The 16920-nt window shown below is 48.6% G+C and overlaps 1 protein-coding gene across 3 annotated transcripts in view; it reads right to left on the bottom strand.

Annotated features, from left to right (window-relative positions):
• The window catches only part of LOC131672583 (LIM domain-binding protein 2-like), a 51157-nt gene that overhangs the window by 12721 nt on the left and 21516 nt on the right, over window positions 1–16920 (bottom strand). For 2 of the 3 annotated variants that reach the window (XM_058949915.1, XM_058949916.1), the window contains exon 2: window positions 3556–3652. In XM_058949915.1, coding sequence (XP_058805898.1) covers window positions 3556–3652 — 97 coding nt within the window. The remainder of the gene's footprint in view (window positions 1–3555; window positions 3653–16920) is intronic. The other variant, XM_058949918.1, reaches the window with a different exon arrangement.

The raw sequence follows: 16920 nt of genomic DNA, 5'->3' as shown, positions 1-16920 counted from the left end.
CATAATATATGCTAAAGGAATAAGAAATGTGCGGCGAGGTGGCTGTTATATAGCGTCATAATTTAATAGGCGAAAGCTGAGACTCGCGCTGGAATACAATGCTTCGAGTGCTACCACGAGAAGTTATCGCGAGTGCATTATATGCGCCTGTACTATTGTGTATATCATCTGCATCGCAGCTCGATTTTTAAAGATTCTTTTCCTATTGTCGATTAATCTGCTTGTAATGACATTCAGCGCGAAAATAATGCATAATTTCAGCGATGGAAATGTTCGGTTGCAATGCATCATCGATTGAGCGACGTATCGATCGTCGCAGTTTGTCGATCAATCAGACATTCGAAAACCGTAGCAACTTCCTTGCTCTCTTTCTCCAGGAAAAAAGTGGAGGACTTTCAATTTCGCGATCTTACGACACATATTCCGTCAATCAGCGATCGATACGGTACAATTTTATGATTGAAAGGCCGACAAGCGAGCGAGCTGCGCGCGCAGGACGGCATTCTTCGGGTTCCGCGAACGCTTTTTTCGCGGACCCGCTCGGACGGGCGTGCTCGAGAGCAAGCTTGAGAGGCCGCGCGAAAGGCTGAAAAGTGATTATTAGCCGCGTTGCCTGCGAGCGCAAAATGATAAAATATCCGGCGCGCCCGTTCAAATCTTCGGACCAATGACGAAGGGAACGCCGAACGGCGCCAAGGCCAACGAGGTAGCACATCGGTCGCGAGCTGGACGAGTACGTGCGAGGCCTGGACGCCGAGGAGAACTGCGGAAAAGAAATGGCTATCGCGAGCGCGCGAACGAGAAAGTTTGGTCTTTCTCCTAGGCTGCGCGCGAGAGAAAGCACATCCCACCGCCGCTTTTCCTCGCTCGCTACTACGTAGAAAGGCGAGCTCTGCCTAGCCATAGCACTGGTTCGCTCTCCGGCAAAAATTCGACGGAGATAATGGCCGATCGATTTTCCCTCGTTTTCTTTTCTATTTTTACTCGCTCTTGTTCTGACTCTTTTGCGTCGTGCACGTGCTCGGGCTTTTCTCTGCATCTTACGCAAGATGCTGCCTTCGCACGCGGTGAGGTTCGTTCGGTCTGCGAGAGAAAAATAAGGCTTGTTGGCGCAGGCCCTTCCGATTCCGGCTGTTTACGTTTAATAAAATGAATGAGCCGAAAAATCGGATGAAACTGACAAGAACTGAGACCGTGCGGTGCTGTCGTATCTCGCTAAGCGGCTTTCGTAGCAATAAAAATATTGGTCGACAGAAGCCGAAAGCAACAAGCAAATAAATACATATCGTAAGGACTTTCGCACGGTAGAGCTTCGCCGTTGGAATATTACGGGGCACCGGCAGCCCTTGACTACATCACTGCTGCTGCGAAGCCGATTTTTTCCGCTGCAGCGTCCTCCTTTTTTCGTTTTGTTGCTCACTGCCGAGTGCGCCGCCGTTGCCGTCGTCGTCGTCTTCTTCTTCTTTCGTCTCTCTCGCGTTTCTCCTTTTTCTCTCTCTCTCTCTCTCTCTCGTATATATACGCGCGGCCACCTACGTCCACCTGACGGAGAGAAGAAGAGCAGGTTCTTCTCTCTCTCTCTCTCTTTCTCTCTCCCTCTCTCTGTCTCTCTCTCTCGTGTAATCGATAAATATGCGAATTTCGAGGTTTGTTTCTTCTACTCTCATACACGGAGAACTTTGTTTATCGGCGCTTTGTCCGTGGAATGCAGAGCTGGCCGCACCCTAACCAATTAAATTTTATACTCCTTTCTTGGCCGGCCTCTACTAGACTACCATATAAAATCATATTTTTCCGCTCGTGATCTTCACCTCCTCTTTGAAGTTTCTCGGACTTTAACCGTTCGCTCGTTGTAATTTTTTCTTTCTTTTCGAAGATCGAGATTCCAATTAACGAGGAATGAACGAAAGGCCCGCAGGATTATATCGGCAGGATTCCTCAATGCGATCGCCCGAAAGCCCCTGCTCGCGTACGTGTGCATGCAGATCAAGAGGCTGACCTCCCCCTTCCGAACTTCAATTTCGCGATGAACCTGCGGATCTTATCGGACCGCTCCGGTGGACGTGCAGGCCGCTGCTTGCCTCGCTATTTAGCGCAAACGTAAATGAGCTTCCGTCGGGCACGCGACTCGGCATCTCTCTACCGATCGGTGTCGTAACTGTGCGTATTTATTTCTCGACGATATTTCGGATAGAAATGTTACGACGAAGGGAAGCCAAATTTCTAAATAATGCTACGCTCGTAAGGCTTCTCTCTCGCTACTCGACTCGCCTTCGAATGTATCGCTGCTCATCCACGGCGCTGCTGCTTCGTCTTTATTTTTATCGTGCGGGTCGACCTTTCCCAACCAACCGAACCAACGGGTTTTGCCAGAGAGAAGCGCCTTGCACGAAGGGGGCATTCTTGCGGCTATCGTTCCTCTTCTTCACTGCATGTGCCCGAGACCTGTTCTTCGCTCAAGGCATATCGCAATCGATGAATAACGTGGCTTTGCGCAAGCGTTTTGCAGCTCGCCTCGTTCCCGCAACAAATCTGACGTTTTCGAAAGCAAACTGTCGTAAATAACGTTTAGGATCCGAGCGCTCGAATGACCGCTCGCCCACTCGTCGCCCCCTCCCCCTCCCCCTCTCCTGCCACTTTGAACTTATGCCGCGTCCACTGAAAAATACGAGCTCCGCGCGTTCGCCGTCGAAAATATACGGCGTGCCGATAAGGAAGACAATGCAGACGAGGTGGCGCGTGCGCGCGTGGCCACGCGTAGCGCCGACAGCCGAGCCCGGCGTCACCGCGAGCGAGCGAACGAGCATGATTGACGAGCTGTTTGGTACGCGCTCGAGTCGGAAGGCCGCCAAAACTGTGAATTTGTCGGGCGCCGCGCTCAACGGAGGCCGAGAAAACGGATCGCGCGGAGCGGCAACGACCGAACGCACTCGCCACGTCGGACCTTTCGGGACGCTCGCTGCCCCGACGCGCCACTTGCGCCAGCGATGACGTCTCGTTGGCGTGGGCCGTCGCCGCGAACGTCCCAACGAGCATCTGTCGATGACCGGCAGCTGGTCGTTTCGATTGTCCGGCCAATTGATGGCTGTGATCAGAGCGACGCATTTCCGAAAGTAGCTAGCGGAATGATTGCCAGCTCCGAAGTGGACGCACGCAGCCGGAAAAGAAGACAAAAGCGTGCCGGAGCATCGAGGAATACATACTGTCCAAGGTCGTTCGAGAGCCAGACATTATCGAAGGCCGACGCCGACGCCGACGCGCTCTCGTACACGTATACGTATCTATATATCGGGAAGCGGTGGAGTTGTCAAGATCTCGTGTGAGTGTGCACGACAAACGTATGCCCGGCTCTTGGTGAAGCCAGTTCAGAGACAATATCTTATCGTTTATCGGTCGAATCTTTGTCAAGTGCCAGGCTCAATCTGACCGAATGCCAGATATTGTGGCATACATATCGCTTTTTCCTACTTTCAGTGATTTAGGTCGGAAACTGACAATTGCAGTGTAAAACGCATCGAAAGAGATACTTTAAAGAAAGATAATGTGAGCACTCACCTCGGTGCGCAGCTGTAACCTCTTGTTGAACTCGTAGAATCTGTAGTCCGACTGGCCATTGTAGAAGGTGTGCCTCCTGGGGACAGGCAACGTTGATCTGTCAGACCAGACCGATCGGTCATTTTAGGGTGTCGTGTACAGTGTATAAATTTTTTTTTTTATTTTCGCATTATATTTTATTTTAATGCGTTTTTAACGTGCACGCAACTACATAACAGCGACGACAATCACTAAAGTATACAACCTTCCATTGATGCAGCTCGCACGCGAACGAATAACCACATGCAAAAAAAGTTGTATACGTGCGATAAACTTTTTGCTTGAACAATAATATATCCTTTCTCCGTTGTCAGGGCTGCATCATGGGGTTACTTTACGATTATCGTGCCGTTCATTATTCAGAAAATATTTGATTTTCATTTGCGGTAATTCAAATGGAATTTTATTTGACATCTAATAATAAAAATGAAAAAATGAAACAAATAAAATGATTGTTTTGGTGTGATCCAAAAACGCAACCGACAAGTCAATACCTCGTTCAAAACACGTCTCACAGCAAATTATTAAGTTGTAGTAAGAGTTTCAAAAGTTGCGTTGCTCCGTTCCAACTGAAACCATCAACTCACACGTGTTCCTCTGCCGCCGTTTGACTGTTAGTTCTCTCATCGCACGAGAGAGAGAGAGAGAGAGAGAGAGAGAGAGAGAGAGAGAGAGAGAGAGAGAGAAATGGAAAAAATTTGTCACTCGCCGAGAAGACTGACACTATCGGACGTCGCCAAGTGCCTCCCGTACAATATAGTCGAGATCGTTAAGCTCCTCATTCGTTTTTCCGATAGAACAAAAAACAGCACTCGACAATGTATACCCGTTCACTATTACAAGCCAATTGAATTTATTGTTGTTTACGATGTTTTAAGCTTTCTTTTGCCGCGTATCTATCTCGACAGCGTTTGGACAAGATAAATAGTGTGAATTAGCATAATTACACGATTTTTCATTGGCAAAAAGGTAAATCTATGACACTTGGCCAAGTGGTTTTACGCCTAAAAGCGTTAAGACATTCGGTGGCTAGTAGTCGATGGAATGCCCATTGAATGAAAATAAGTGAAACGCCGCCACCCAATGCCTCATGTATTTATAGTCAATTTGCATACTCGACATACTCGTTTACGTACAATATAACTCACGAGTGCTACGGCGATCGCCAGGTAATGAATTGGCGATCGTTGCGCGTTTTTTCGTCTGCCTTTCCGTTCATAAATTTCAGCTACACAAGTAAATAAACTGCCGACGACAGCGTCGGCCAGCAGTTAGTAGACAGAAAGTCGTTAATCGATTGCGCTAAAGACTGGATCGCTAATGGAGTGCGACTGCGGCGGAGAGGAACCACTCGCGCGTTTATCCGGCGAGCAAGTTTGTCGGCTGAAGATCGACGCGGCGTGCCGCTGGAGATTATGTGTTCCGCTTACGCTTGCCGTTCGTTTCGCCGGCGCGCGGCGCGCAGTCGTCCCGCGACACTCGCTCGGGATGCAAGTTCAGCTGCCGACTGCTCGCCCGCGAGCGGCCTGCCAAATGAACTCGCGGCGCGATCTTCGCGAAATGCCGATTGGCGCGCGTCCGCCAGCCGCGCAGCAAGTCGATCTACAAAGTGACAGAACGCCCGGCGTACGGCGAGTAAATCAGCCGGGTCAGACGGGCGAAAAAGTGACGTATGACAATGGAGCTTGGCTCGATGCCGTACATCTTGCGGCAGGCTTATCGTGGGAGGAATGGGACTGTTATGCGCGCGCGTGTCCCGCGTGTTTCCCCACTGAAAACCTGTCGGTAATGCTGCCGGTGTTGGGCGTTTTATTAATTGCCAGCATAGCCACGACGACACACAATACATGTACATCGGCTGCGATGATGGATAGCCGAGATTATAGCTGCCCTTTACTTCGAGGCACACGGCGGCTTCCTGCTAATGCTTGTATAATTTGAATGTACGCGTGACACGCGGATAATAGGTAATTAAGCTTCGGGCACACATAAGCGCGCGTGCGAGATTTGCACGGCAATTTATACGATCATGCGATCGAATGTGTCCTCGTACGTTACAAGTGCTAACGGTTATTCCTATAATTGAATATGAATTATAATAATTTATTAGGGGGGTTGCGTACGAGGCCATTTAACGCGCTGCTTCGAACGAAATCGTAGCGTCGATATCACTCGGAAAGCCATTCAGACGAATCAGCATTTCAATAGAAAGATACTGTATATCCCTGCGAACTTGGCTTCGGCGAATCTCAAAGCATTACACGATGAATTAATACAGCGTATAACATAAATAAAACATGATTGGAGCATAAAAAAAGGAGGGCGCCCCCTTCGCTTCTTTGCGCCCTTTTCCCGGATGAGGGTCTTTCTCTATTTCATTTGATTTCGAAAATAGACGACTGCGAAAGGGTTAGCGTTCCAGGAGGGATGCAACGCCGTAAAGGGGAGGACGATGGTGTCGGATTGGCGTGCCTGGCCGGCGACGTCAAGCACCGAGCTCCGAGTCGGCACTCTCGACGACGTAATCGGGCGCGCTCGGCTGCCGCGGCCGGGCTCGAAGGGGTCGGCCGAGGGACTCGCCAATTCAAGCCAATCCGCTGCGCGCGCATCGATCAAAGAGACGCGGGCGGTCGTCGGAGACGCCGGTCCCCCGGTCCCCCGGTCGCGCGTTCCGCTCGCTCGCACCTCGGACAGCGGCCCCGACGACACCTGTCGGCCCAGCCTTAAGCCTGTGGCGCTCGCCGTCTAAGTCGGGCCGCTTCGATAAATTACCGAGCGGCCGCTGATCGACGAGCCGGCGAAATTCAGCGTCGAGCTATCGAGCGCCAAGAGCCGCAGCGGAGCGGCGCGCGTGGCGCCCGCCAGTGCCGCAACGAAGACGAACGAGCGCCGCGTGATCGGAAAGCCGATGACAAGCGGCACGCGCGCGTACTCTGGCCGTTCTCCGCTCACACGCTCGCGGCGGCGGCGGCGGCGGCGGCGGCGGCGGCGGCGGCGCCCGTCGCGCTCGGCTATCTCTTTTAACTGTGCCAAGCCGGAGCAGCTGCGATAAGTATCGATCATCCGGCCTCCGCGTCACCCTCGCGCTCTCGCGTCTGCGAGGACTTTGGTCGCGTTCGCGACAAGTAGCCGCTCTCTCGGCCGCGAGCCCGTCGCGCGCCGGGACCAGCTCTCGCGCTTGGGATGTGGACGCGTGCGCGCGGCTCGGCCCAACCGAGCTCTCGGCCGCGCGCCTAACATTAACTCCAAGTTAATGGCCCTAGTTGGCTTCGGCGTCGACGACGTCGGGGGAGCGGGGCGCGCCGTCGGCCCCGATCAGCTGACCAGACCAGCTGCTCGGACGGATCCGCCGAATGAGAGTCGCTGCGCCACGGCGGAGCAGAGGGCATGCGCGCGCACGGGGGTGTTATTAGGGGCTTACTCATGGGGTGGCTCGCTACTCTCACATACACCGATCAATGCCAACGGAGATCGCCCCCCGCCCCATCCTTCCGTGTCTCTCTCTCTCTCTCTCTCTCTCTCTCTCTCTCTCTCTCTCTCTCTCTCTCTCTCTCTCTCTCGCTCTCTCACCTCTGCTGCACGCGTGTCTGTAGTATGCTCCGCGCGCCTGTAAATATGCAAATGCACACGCGACCATACGTACGTATTGACGAGCGCGCGAGCTTTGTGCGCGAGCGCGTAGAGTCGGCTTGAGCTTTGAAATGCCACGGGGAAAATCCTGGCGCAGGCTTTGTTGCATAATAACATGTAGCTCGCGAGTGCTCTCGTTACAGGCCAATGTGTCTATAGCGTATTATTACGCGCGGTTCTTTGACTTTTACGCTACCTACGTATATTTACATCGTTTGTTCTACATAAGAGCTACTTCTGCGAGCTTTCACGCTCTTTGATCGGCAAAAAAATACTAATACAAGCGCTCCTCTCGCCAATGCGCCGTTTCCTTCCAACGGCTGCCATTCCTTTTTATTTATTTTTTTCTTCTCAACGGTATTTTCTAACAAAAAAAAAAGTCACTTTAAAGCTGAGCCCGATGCATTGTGAGTAACGCAGACTCACTTCGCGGGAATGAACGAGCTCGCGAACTGCAAATGCGCACGAGCGTTAATACTTTGGGATCCGCGCGGTGTGCAATATGTATCACGAAGCTTTTCAAGGAAGAGTACAAGTGCTTTCAGAAAAAAAAAAAAAAAAAAAAAGGCAAAACAAAACAAAAAGAAAAAGGAAAATCAGCCCTTTCCACGAGAGTTTTTAAGCGCCTTTCCTGAAGGGTAAAAAACGCCTGAAAAGTAATTCAGACGCGAATGAAACGGTTAAAAATATATTACGCTAAAGTCGCGTTTGAAGGGTTGGCAGCTGTTCGGGTTTATTGAGCTTGCAATGAGCGGAGTTTGAAAAAGAAGCAGCGAGAGAAAGCAAGAACGAGTAAAGGCTTGGCAGCGGAGCTTGAGCGCGCGCAGAGCTTGCCGCAGCCGTTAAACGAGCCGATCCGGCTTCTGCGGTCGGCTTCGACTGCCCTCTCCTCGACGATGGTGCTTCAGGCGGCGCGCGACAAACTGCCGCTACAGCTTAAGGGAAAACCTAGCACGCATAGATCGTTGATGGGCTTGGCTAGGTCGATCAACTGCCCGTACAGCGCCGTCGCTTGGTCGCATTATATACAGGATCGCCAGGTTGGAGGCTCGATCGAATCAAGAGTAAGTTACGAAGCTCGCGCGCTCGAACGATATGTAATTCACGATGACGGAAAGGCTGCTCGGCAAAGTGAAAAATCACAGCCGATTATCGCGGCTGCGAATCCGCGTGTAGCCGTGTATAAGTGCATCGCGATCGGATCGGGCTGCGTATGGGCATCGATCACCGGCTGTGACACGTCGTCGCGCGACCCCGTTGGCGCGTGCGAGACTCTCTTTCGTCACCTCCCCCATTCGAAAAGTGCGAGACTTCCAGATGCTTGACTAGCAGTGTATTTCATATTGAGGCTATTTTTAGCAATGTACGCGGTGTATCGATGTGGAACGAATGAAGTCATACGCTGCGTTGATAAGTTATCGCTCGAAAGGATGACGGACAAGAGTCTGATCGATAATAGCTGGCGGAAAGCGATGGTTTTACAAACGAAAAGCACGTATACCCACGAGAGAAGAGAAAGGTTCCGGATTTTCGAGATCCGAGCGTGCGCGCGGTGAAACTTTTGCAATAGCGCCTGCAATCGGCGCTGCAGTCTCTCGATGAATAATTACTTAATCGCGCTCGGAAAAACTCTCGCGGGAAATATGAGCACGCGGCGACGTTCACGTTTCTCAAATACATTTTCATACCTGTTACACGCGCGCATTTATAGACATACTGGTAACCAGATAACGAGGTTTGCTTTGGCAAGCGTCGCTGATAAGATTGTCAATATGATTGGCCTGGTTTTCAGACAAATCGCATCCCGAGCCAACAAGTTGCTGCTTTTTTCTACAACGCTTTGATGAAACAAAAGAAGAGCCGCTCAATTTTAACAGCAATGAAACCAATACAGGTAACGAGCAAATTTCGCAGGATACCCCTTTAACAAGAAGATCTAGCGCGCATTTCACCGCGGCGTGACGAACTTTCTCGGTCAAGTGTAGATATATACGAGTGAGAGAGAGAGAGAGAGACCGTAAAAAACATAAGAAGGTTGCGAGGAAGTCGCGCACAAATTTTCCGATCACAGAATATACGTCGCTACCGCCGCTGGCAACTGCTTAGAGAGAAGGTGCTCCCGACCTACATACGCCGAAAGAGAAACTCTCATTCAATTTATTTTTCGTTTTGGCTACTTTCGACCTTCGACATCTCTACGCCGTACTTTCATATTTGGAAAGGGCAAAATACGATTTTCCCTCTCATTGATTGTCAGTTCAATAAAGTAAACTTCTCGCGGCAGAGAATTCGAAACGTTCGCATGCTCACCTGACAAAAGCGAAGCACTGCGAGATGTCGCGCGAAAAAAAATAGACACATGTACATATCAGAATCCGTATACGAATGTCTGCGGCCAATATATCGCTCGAAGAACTTGAAAGTTGCGACCTACGTCGCCGTCGAGGAGGAGACGTAGTCGAGGGGAAAGTGAACGGCGAAGAACGGACCTCACCCACATCTACTCGAGAGAACACGAACAATCTAGAGTTGGATTTTGTAATTTGCGCTATTGCCGACTTTTAGAAAAATTTCACAAACTACTTCGAGGTATTATCCCCATCAAAACTAAAAAAAGCACAACGTATGTAATAGCACCATTCGCGTGGAAAGCAGCTAAAGGAACACCGGGAAAACCCAAATGGCGCTCGTAAAAGGTGAAACATAATGTTTCCAGCCTAGAGCTTCGGTGGCGAACTCGTGTTTTTTTTTGTTCGTGATCGATTGTAATTAGGGCGAATGAGCGGGAGGAAAAAGGCAAAAGGGGGAGTTGTAAAAATATTTTTAGTGGCTGCGTAAAAGCGTCGTTGCCCTTCTACGTGAAACCTGTATTAAAACATGTGGATCGTGTGCCGGAAATACACGGAGGAAAAAAAAATAATACAACGAGGCGGTACCGCTTTCGTGGCGGACAATCGGAACGACTACTCTTTCCTCTGACGCTATACTGGCACCTCATACTTCCGTTCACGTGTGCGCGACGACGACCAGCCAGCAGAATCACGTCCAACGAATCGACAAATATTTTACAAATATCGACATGTCTGAACGCTCTTTTTCGAAGAAGAACGAGTTACTTGCCGATCAATGATTCTCAATGCCTTCAAGAAATCAGCATTTGTTTAAAACAGAAAAATCATTCCTCCTGACTTGTTACGAGTATCCATTCAACTAATTTAAGTACATTAAGATTTTATCCTCGCGATAGTCGTTCCAATCAATAAAGCCTCCAACAGTGCAAACAAACCACACAACCACGTCCCCGAAAGAGAAAAAAAGGAGGCAGAAAAGGCCTACTAATCTACCGGAGGTAGGTCGGGTGTACAAGCTAATCACGGACAGAGAAAACAGCTATAATAAACAACGATAGGCATCGCGACAAAATAATTTGGACGAATTCTCTCTGTAGCTAGATACAATGCGCGGTATACATAGTCTCGCAACGGACCAGCAGCCACGTGGCTCGAAAATCAATCGGAGCGAGAAAGAGAAAGATGCCACTCGCGAGCTAGGGGCGCAGCTAAAACCCAGGGGGAGATTTTTCTCCGTGAGCTAGCACGTGTCTACTGGGGGGGGGGGGATTCCGCGTTCTGCAATGCTACTGCCTTCTTCGCTTACAGTGTGTTTCGTCTACGTGCGATTCTGTACTATTTTTTACACGATCGGACGTCGGTTTGTTTACGAGCCTATTCAAGAATCGCAACGGAAATAGTTTCCACGTGAATGATCGTTGCTAGCCGATTTTCACGTGCACTCGGAGTACTGAACCAATTTTGATATTTTCAGCGTTGTGCATTGAATGAGATATTGAGAAGAAACCCATCGCCAAATAAACAAACAAATAAATAAATACATTTTTCTTTCGGTAACGTAGTTGCAGAAAAAATGTCACTTAATAATTCACGTAAACATCCATACAGCCGAACTCGGGCCTGCACCAACAAACAAAAAGAAAAAAAAAAAAAAGAGCGAGGGAGAAGCTTTGCACGAGGGGTTCGAACGCCCTCTCGGTCGAAAAACCCGACGCCACTTTGTTTGTCCGTAACATAGCCGTGCGGCGTTCGTGCATAGTATTTCTCTCTTACAGACAAGCAAGCAAGCAGCAACCCCAACCAAAAACTGGCTTTTGAATAATTTCAGAACGTCACCGTATACATATGAAGTCGCGCTTTTGTCGTTGACGCACACGCGCGCGCACGATGTATGTACTCCGATGGAGATTCAGTTGCGCGCGATTTGTTTGCTTTGCGAGCTATTATTCGGGGGATGTAGGCCACTACTAATACGAAGTCTACTTTTTGCCTTTTCAAGTCGATTAATATGTTCATTAGTGCGTAATTGACTTGGCGTGATAAAATCGAAATGGTTGTTTTCGCGCCGGGGCAAATTGATTGATCGAAGGGACAGAAGCACGACGTAAATTCGACGAACCCAAGACAATAAAGGCGATTAGTTTGAGAAATTAAAAAATTCGACTGGGAAAAATACGCGCGTTTGAAAAAATAAATCCGAGGAGAGAAGAAAGTAAACGCGGCGAGATTAATGCAGCCGAGCTTTCGGGCGTTGCAGCTCAATATATATACAATCTGTCACCCGCACACTCGAGGAAAACGACGACATATACATATAAACACGCCAGTTCAGCAAGACAATATATCCGACAGTGTGGAAATAAGCCCCTTATGCTCCTCGTTCTTTTCTTTTTTTTTTTCTTCTTTTTTCGGGTTCCCTCGTCCGACAATAAAAAGAAACGAAGATCGCGCGTTCATTGAAGACGAATGATCGCCATTAAGGCGGCGGCGCTCTCGGTTTTTGCCATTGTTTTCGCGCGATTTTTCACGGCAAAGTGCCAGAGCCGTATTGCCCGGCGTGTAATCAACACGTTTATATCAATTTGCTCGGCGCTTATACAGCACCTTTCCTGCAGCAGACAGGAATGATACTTTAGCGCCTCCTGCCGTTCCACCTACCCCAAACGGCTCCGTTTTGATTTAAGCGACGTACGCGCGTATCGCGCCCACTGCTTATTTACGTTTTCGGGGTCCGCGATTTGCAATCTTGACCGTTTCGCTCGATATCGTCGCAAAGCGAAGCACCGGGCACGCGCATAACCGAGCGAGCCTGCCGCGAGGAAACGTCAATTAGCCGCGTCGTTACATTAGTAAATGTCCCATTACGCGAATGTAAATCACGTTTATGGAAGTTGAAAGCGCGCACTCTCTTAAAAACTCGTTGGCAATAAATACACTCCGTCCATTCGTGAAATGAACCCCAAGATTATTTATCGCGCCAAAAAGCAAAACTTGAAAAAATAACTGGCATCGTTGCGTCGCTGTAAATTTTGGTCTGGATATTAATTGGCTGATACGTCAATGTAATGTTGCCTCGAACGAACAACAACTGTTCAACGGTAACTCATAAAAAATAAAAATCCGTTCAGTTTTCGTCGAACGAATCAAGTCAATTTTTTGCGTAATATCAAACGAAACATGCCAGCTCGGAAGTTTTGCTCGACTTAAGTTGTCACGAGAAGCTACTGAAGTTTGTCATTCAAGTGGAGCAAAAGATTACTCGAAAAAGTGAGAAGTAGGAAAAGCCGCGACGAAAAAAGTGAAACATCGAAGCGCGCGCGCGCGAAAGGAGAAAAAGAGCTTGAGAATAGATTTGTAGAGCAGCCGCGGCGGCAGCATTGGTGGTAGTTTGTCGTTTTGTTTCCCGCCCAGTGCGCGTGCTGCATTATGTGTAGATCGTCGGCACGTCTGCGCCGCGAGTTGCACACGCGTCCCTGACAGATTGAGGCGCATTTGTCGATGCGCGCCGCAAAGAGAGAGAGAGAGAGAGAGAGAGAGAAACTCCGGCGTGGGAGGCTGCTAATTTATTGCGCATTAACGTCACTTGTGTGCTTGGACTTCAAGAGCGCGCCTTCGCTTATCCCTTTTCCCGACGTTACAATAAGCCACGACAAGTGAGATTAACGTCCACGCCTCGGCAGCGCAAAAGAAGACGTGGAAATAACTGCGTATCTGCAATCTGCTGATTCGATTGATACTTCAGAAAGGCCGTTCGATCACGGTCTGTATACGAGCAGTGTTTATCAATAAATTCACATCGACCGAGCGAAGCAGCGGAATGTTGAGAGTGTGCGAGGCTTCCGAAACAATTTCAATTTGGAAATTCCGAAATGGACTGGACGAGGGAGTACGCGGCCCTCCTCTCTCTCTCTCTCTCTCTCTCCCGCGCTGCGAGCATTATGCACGCGTGCGCGCGCAAGAGAGAGAGAGAGAGAGCGGGCTCGCGAGCTTGACACAATAAGACCAAGATTTTCGCGGCCCGTCCGACCGGATTTTGGACGGACTGGTTTGCAGCAGCTCAGAATTTCTGCAGCGCCATTGTCGTTGCAGCTGCAGTCTTCGCGCGTCCACCTCCCTGCGCGTGTTTACCTTTCTAGCTAGCTCTCGATTGCGAAAAGATTATTCTTGCTCAGCCTGACTCGCGCTCGCGTGCGACTTGCCGTCCGGCATTGAGCGCAATGTGCGCCTGCGAATCGCCTGCACGGCGGCGTGCCTATGATAATTATTACGAGAGAGCCTTCTGATAACCGCATCTGCGCGGAGAAGTTCACGAGCAATTGAAGCGCAATAAGAAGACGAGGACCACTCTTGCGAATGAAAAAAGAGGAGCTGGAAGGGTGATTGAAAAAAAAACAGAAAGAAAATCAAGTTGTAATTGGAAAATTGAGCGCAACGCCGGTATGTTAATGAAAAACTCGAAATGAAAAGAGGCAGAAAAAGCATCGGGAGCCGTAAATCAAAAATTTTTCCAACGGCCGCCGAAGATGAAAGAACGAGAGGGGGGGGGGGGGAGAAAACGACAGCGAATGAAAAGCCTATAAAAGCCGGTAAGGTAACAAATTGTCGTCGTCTCCGTTCAGCCCTCGCAATTAAAGGCTTTAATGGATAAAGAAAGCAGCGTCTTCATTACGCGCGCTAATAGATGCAGAGAGATGGCATTGTGCAATCCGGCCACGCGCGCGCGCGCGCGCGCAAGTTCGCCTTTGCGCGGAGCGAGCGAGCCCGGCGATCAAGCCACCGCCTGATTGAGCTGCTAATTGCCTTAAACAGACCAGTTGCTCGGCCTGTCATTTTCACGTCTCCTCGCGCGCGCATCTTTTCTCCAATCGGCTTCAAGGACAATTAGTCTTCTTTCCTTCCCCCACCCGGCATTCTGTAGGTGATTGACTCGCTCGCTTGCTTCTTTTTCTGCGTAGGGCGATCCAAACGAGAACCGGTTCTCATTCAATAATTATACGGACATACAACCTTGTGCAAACAAACAGTTCGAAGAGACCAATTTGTTAATTATTTCGCCAAGAGAGAATGGGGACAAGAACAAGAGAGAGAGAGAGAGATAGAGAGCTTGTGGCTAAAAATACTCAAGCATGCATGAAACCTGAAGACGGAATACTCGCATGAATCATAACGCATTGTTGCGAGTTCGCAAATCAAAGGGAATATTGTAAAAAAGCGCGAACGACGAACAAAGAACGAGGGAGTACAGCTGCGCCCATTTCCAAAATATACGCATCAAAAAATTAACGGAAATCCATGACGTCGAGCAATAATAATAGAACAGAACGAATGGCTGCGATGGAGTGAGAGAGCCACATGTGTGCGGCGCCAACAACCAAAAATATGTATTTACAAGCGGAAAACGAAATCTCAAAGACTTCGTGATTTTACAAGACATGCATCAAATTGAAATCACGGCTGCGGAAATAGTTTGAACCTCGAATCCTTGAGCTTTCGCTCGGCAAGGAAACATCCTGAAACTTTACAAGAGAGCTTTGTGAAACTTGCAATTACGCCGCCGAAACGTGGTCAAGTTCTCTCTCTCCCTCCTTCTCTCCCCCCTCCCACCCCCTCTCGGCTGGGGTCAACTTACTTGTTCTCTCGAAACTCGGGCGACGACGTCGCGGACTGAGAGCAAGAAGATAACTTTACATTTACAGACGGCGTTGATTTATAGATTTAAACTGTTTACCTACGTATTGACTTGTCAGTTTTTTAATGACCGCTGCAAAGTGTCGTAGCACATCCGTTTGCTTTGAGCTTACCTGCAACAGAAAAAAAACGCGAATAAAACATTTGTATACATAGTAGGAATAGCAAGAAGAATTTAATTTCATCCGAAATATGAGATAATAAACTAGTTCACAATATCTGCGAGCCGTAAAAACTGCGCGAACGTTTTTCCATCTCTTTCTCTTCCTCCCTATCTCCACCCCCTGTCTCGCTGTCTGGATAAAAGGTCGAGGCGATAAGGCGGCCGAGTAGACTACCGAAAAACGTTGTAATAAAAATCGCAAGAGAGAGAGAGAGAGAGAGAGAGAGAGAGAGAGAGAGAAAAGTCGAGGGAATTCCTTTTTCAGGACACGTGCGCGCCTTAACGTATCCCCGCGTAATCGCAAATTTATATCGGGGGAGATAAGTCGTCGTCGTCGTCGTCGTCTTCTCGGCCGTGCGAAAGGGATATCGACTTCTATACATACGGAGAAGAGCAAGAGATACATATCGAATGTGTGCTTTTTCACTGTGCGCTCAAAGCATCTCTATTTTCGATAGAAGCAAATGCACGCCAGGTGTACGCATCTCGCCTCGGCTATATGCTAATTGATGCTCCTTGTAATTTTAATTGAACGCGCACGAGCGCGCGAAACTTCTTAATTCTTTTTATTTTTATTGTTGTTAATGCCTTCATATACTGACGTCTTTAATGACGTGTCAACAGGCCTTTTACATTATGATAAGTGTTGTTAATGCGGATTTTCGCTATTTTTATAATCCGCTCTCTCCGCTGTAAAATTGTCCGGGCTACATCTCTTTTAATATGATGTTTATTTGACGACTACGATAACGAACTGCGATTGCATTCAAATTAATTCAATTGAGATTTTAATCGTTCCGGAAAATTGATGGCAGTGCGTAAAATTCTCACGCTCGGATCAATCAAGTTTGAAGAGGAAAAAAGACATCGATGAGAATGAAAGTTCACGGAAAAGCTGTCACGCGGATACAGCATTCCAACATGTGTCGGCGAATTGTGCAATTTTTCCCGTTTGTCCAGTGCCACGGCGGTACCGTCGCTTTACACCGGCTAATCAATTTCGACGGGAGTAACTTCACTCGGCAGGATTTCTCGCGTGCACGCTATATAACCAAACCTTTCACTTTCAACTATATAGTCACTCAATTTTTTTTTGCGAACGTTCAACTATGCGAATATCAATCCATTTTATAATTGACTAACATCGTGAAGCAATGGAAATGTGTATCCTGCAAAAAAATTTGAATACTTCATTAGATACAACGCATAAAAAATGGTAGCCGAGCAAAAAGTGGAATACTTGACGTTAAACGTATGCATTGTTAACAAAGCACGTCATTTTTTCAAGTTTTTTGTTGAAGCAGAATAAGATTGAAGCGTCGTCGTCGTGCAGTTAATGAAAGTATCGAGTTAAACTATTAGCTCGGACAACACGTGTGTCACGCGCGTACAAGCAATAAAATACCAACGCGAACCAACTGCGAATGGATCAACAAATCGTCTAATCAATCGAACTCGCACGTATTCCGTTGGCATGTAAACCACGGAGAGAAA

This window comes from Phymastichus coffea, unplaced genomic scaffold, assembly GCF_024137745.1.
Source record: "Phymastichus coffea isolate CEN01 unplaced genomic scaffold, Cenicafe_Pcof_1.1 PCOF00154, whole genome shotgun sequence".
Lineage (NCBI taxonomy): Eukaryota > Metazoa > Arthropoda > Insecta > Hymenoptera > Eulophidae > Phymastichus > Phymastichus coffea.
This window is presented reverse-complemented; position numbering and strand designations above follow the sequence as displayed.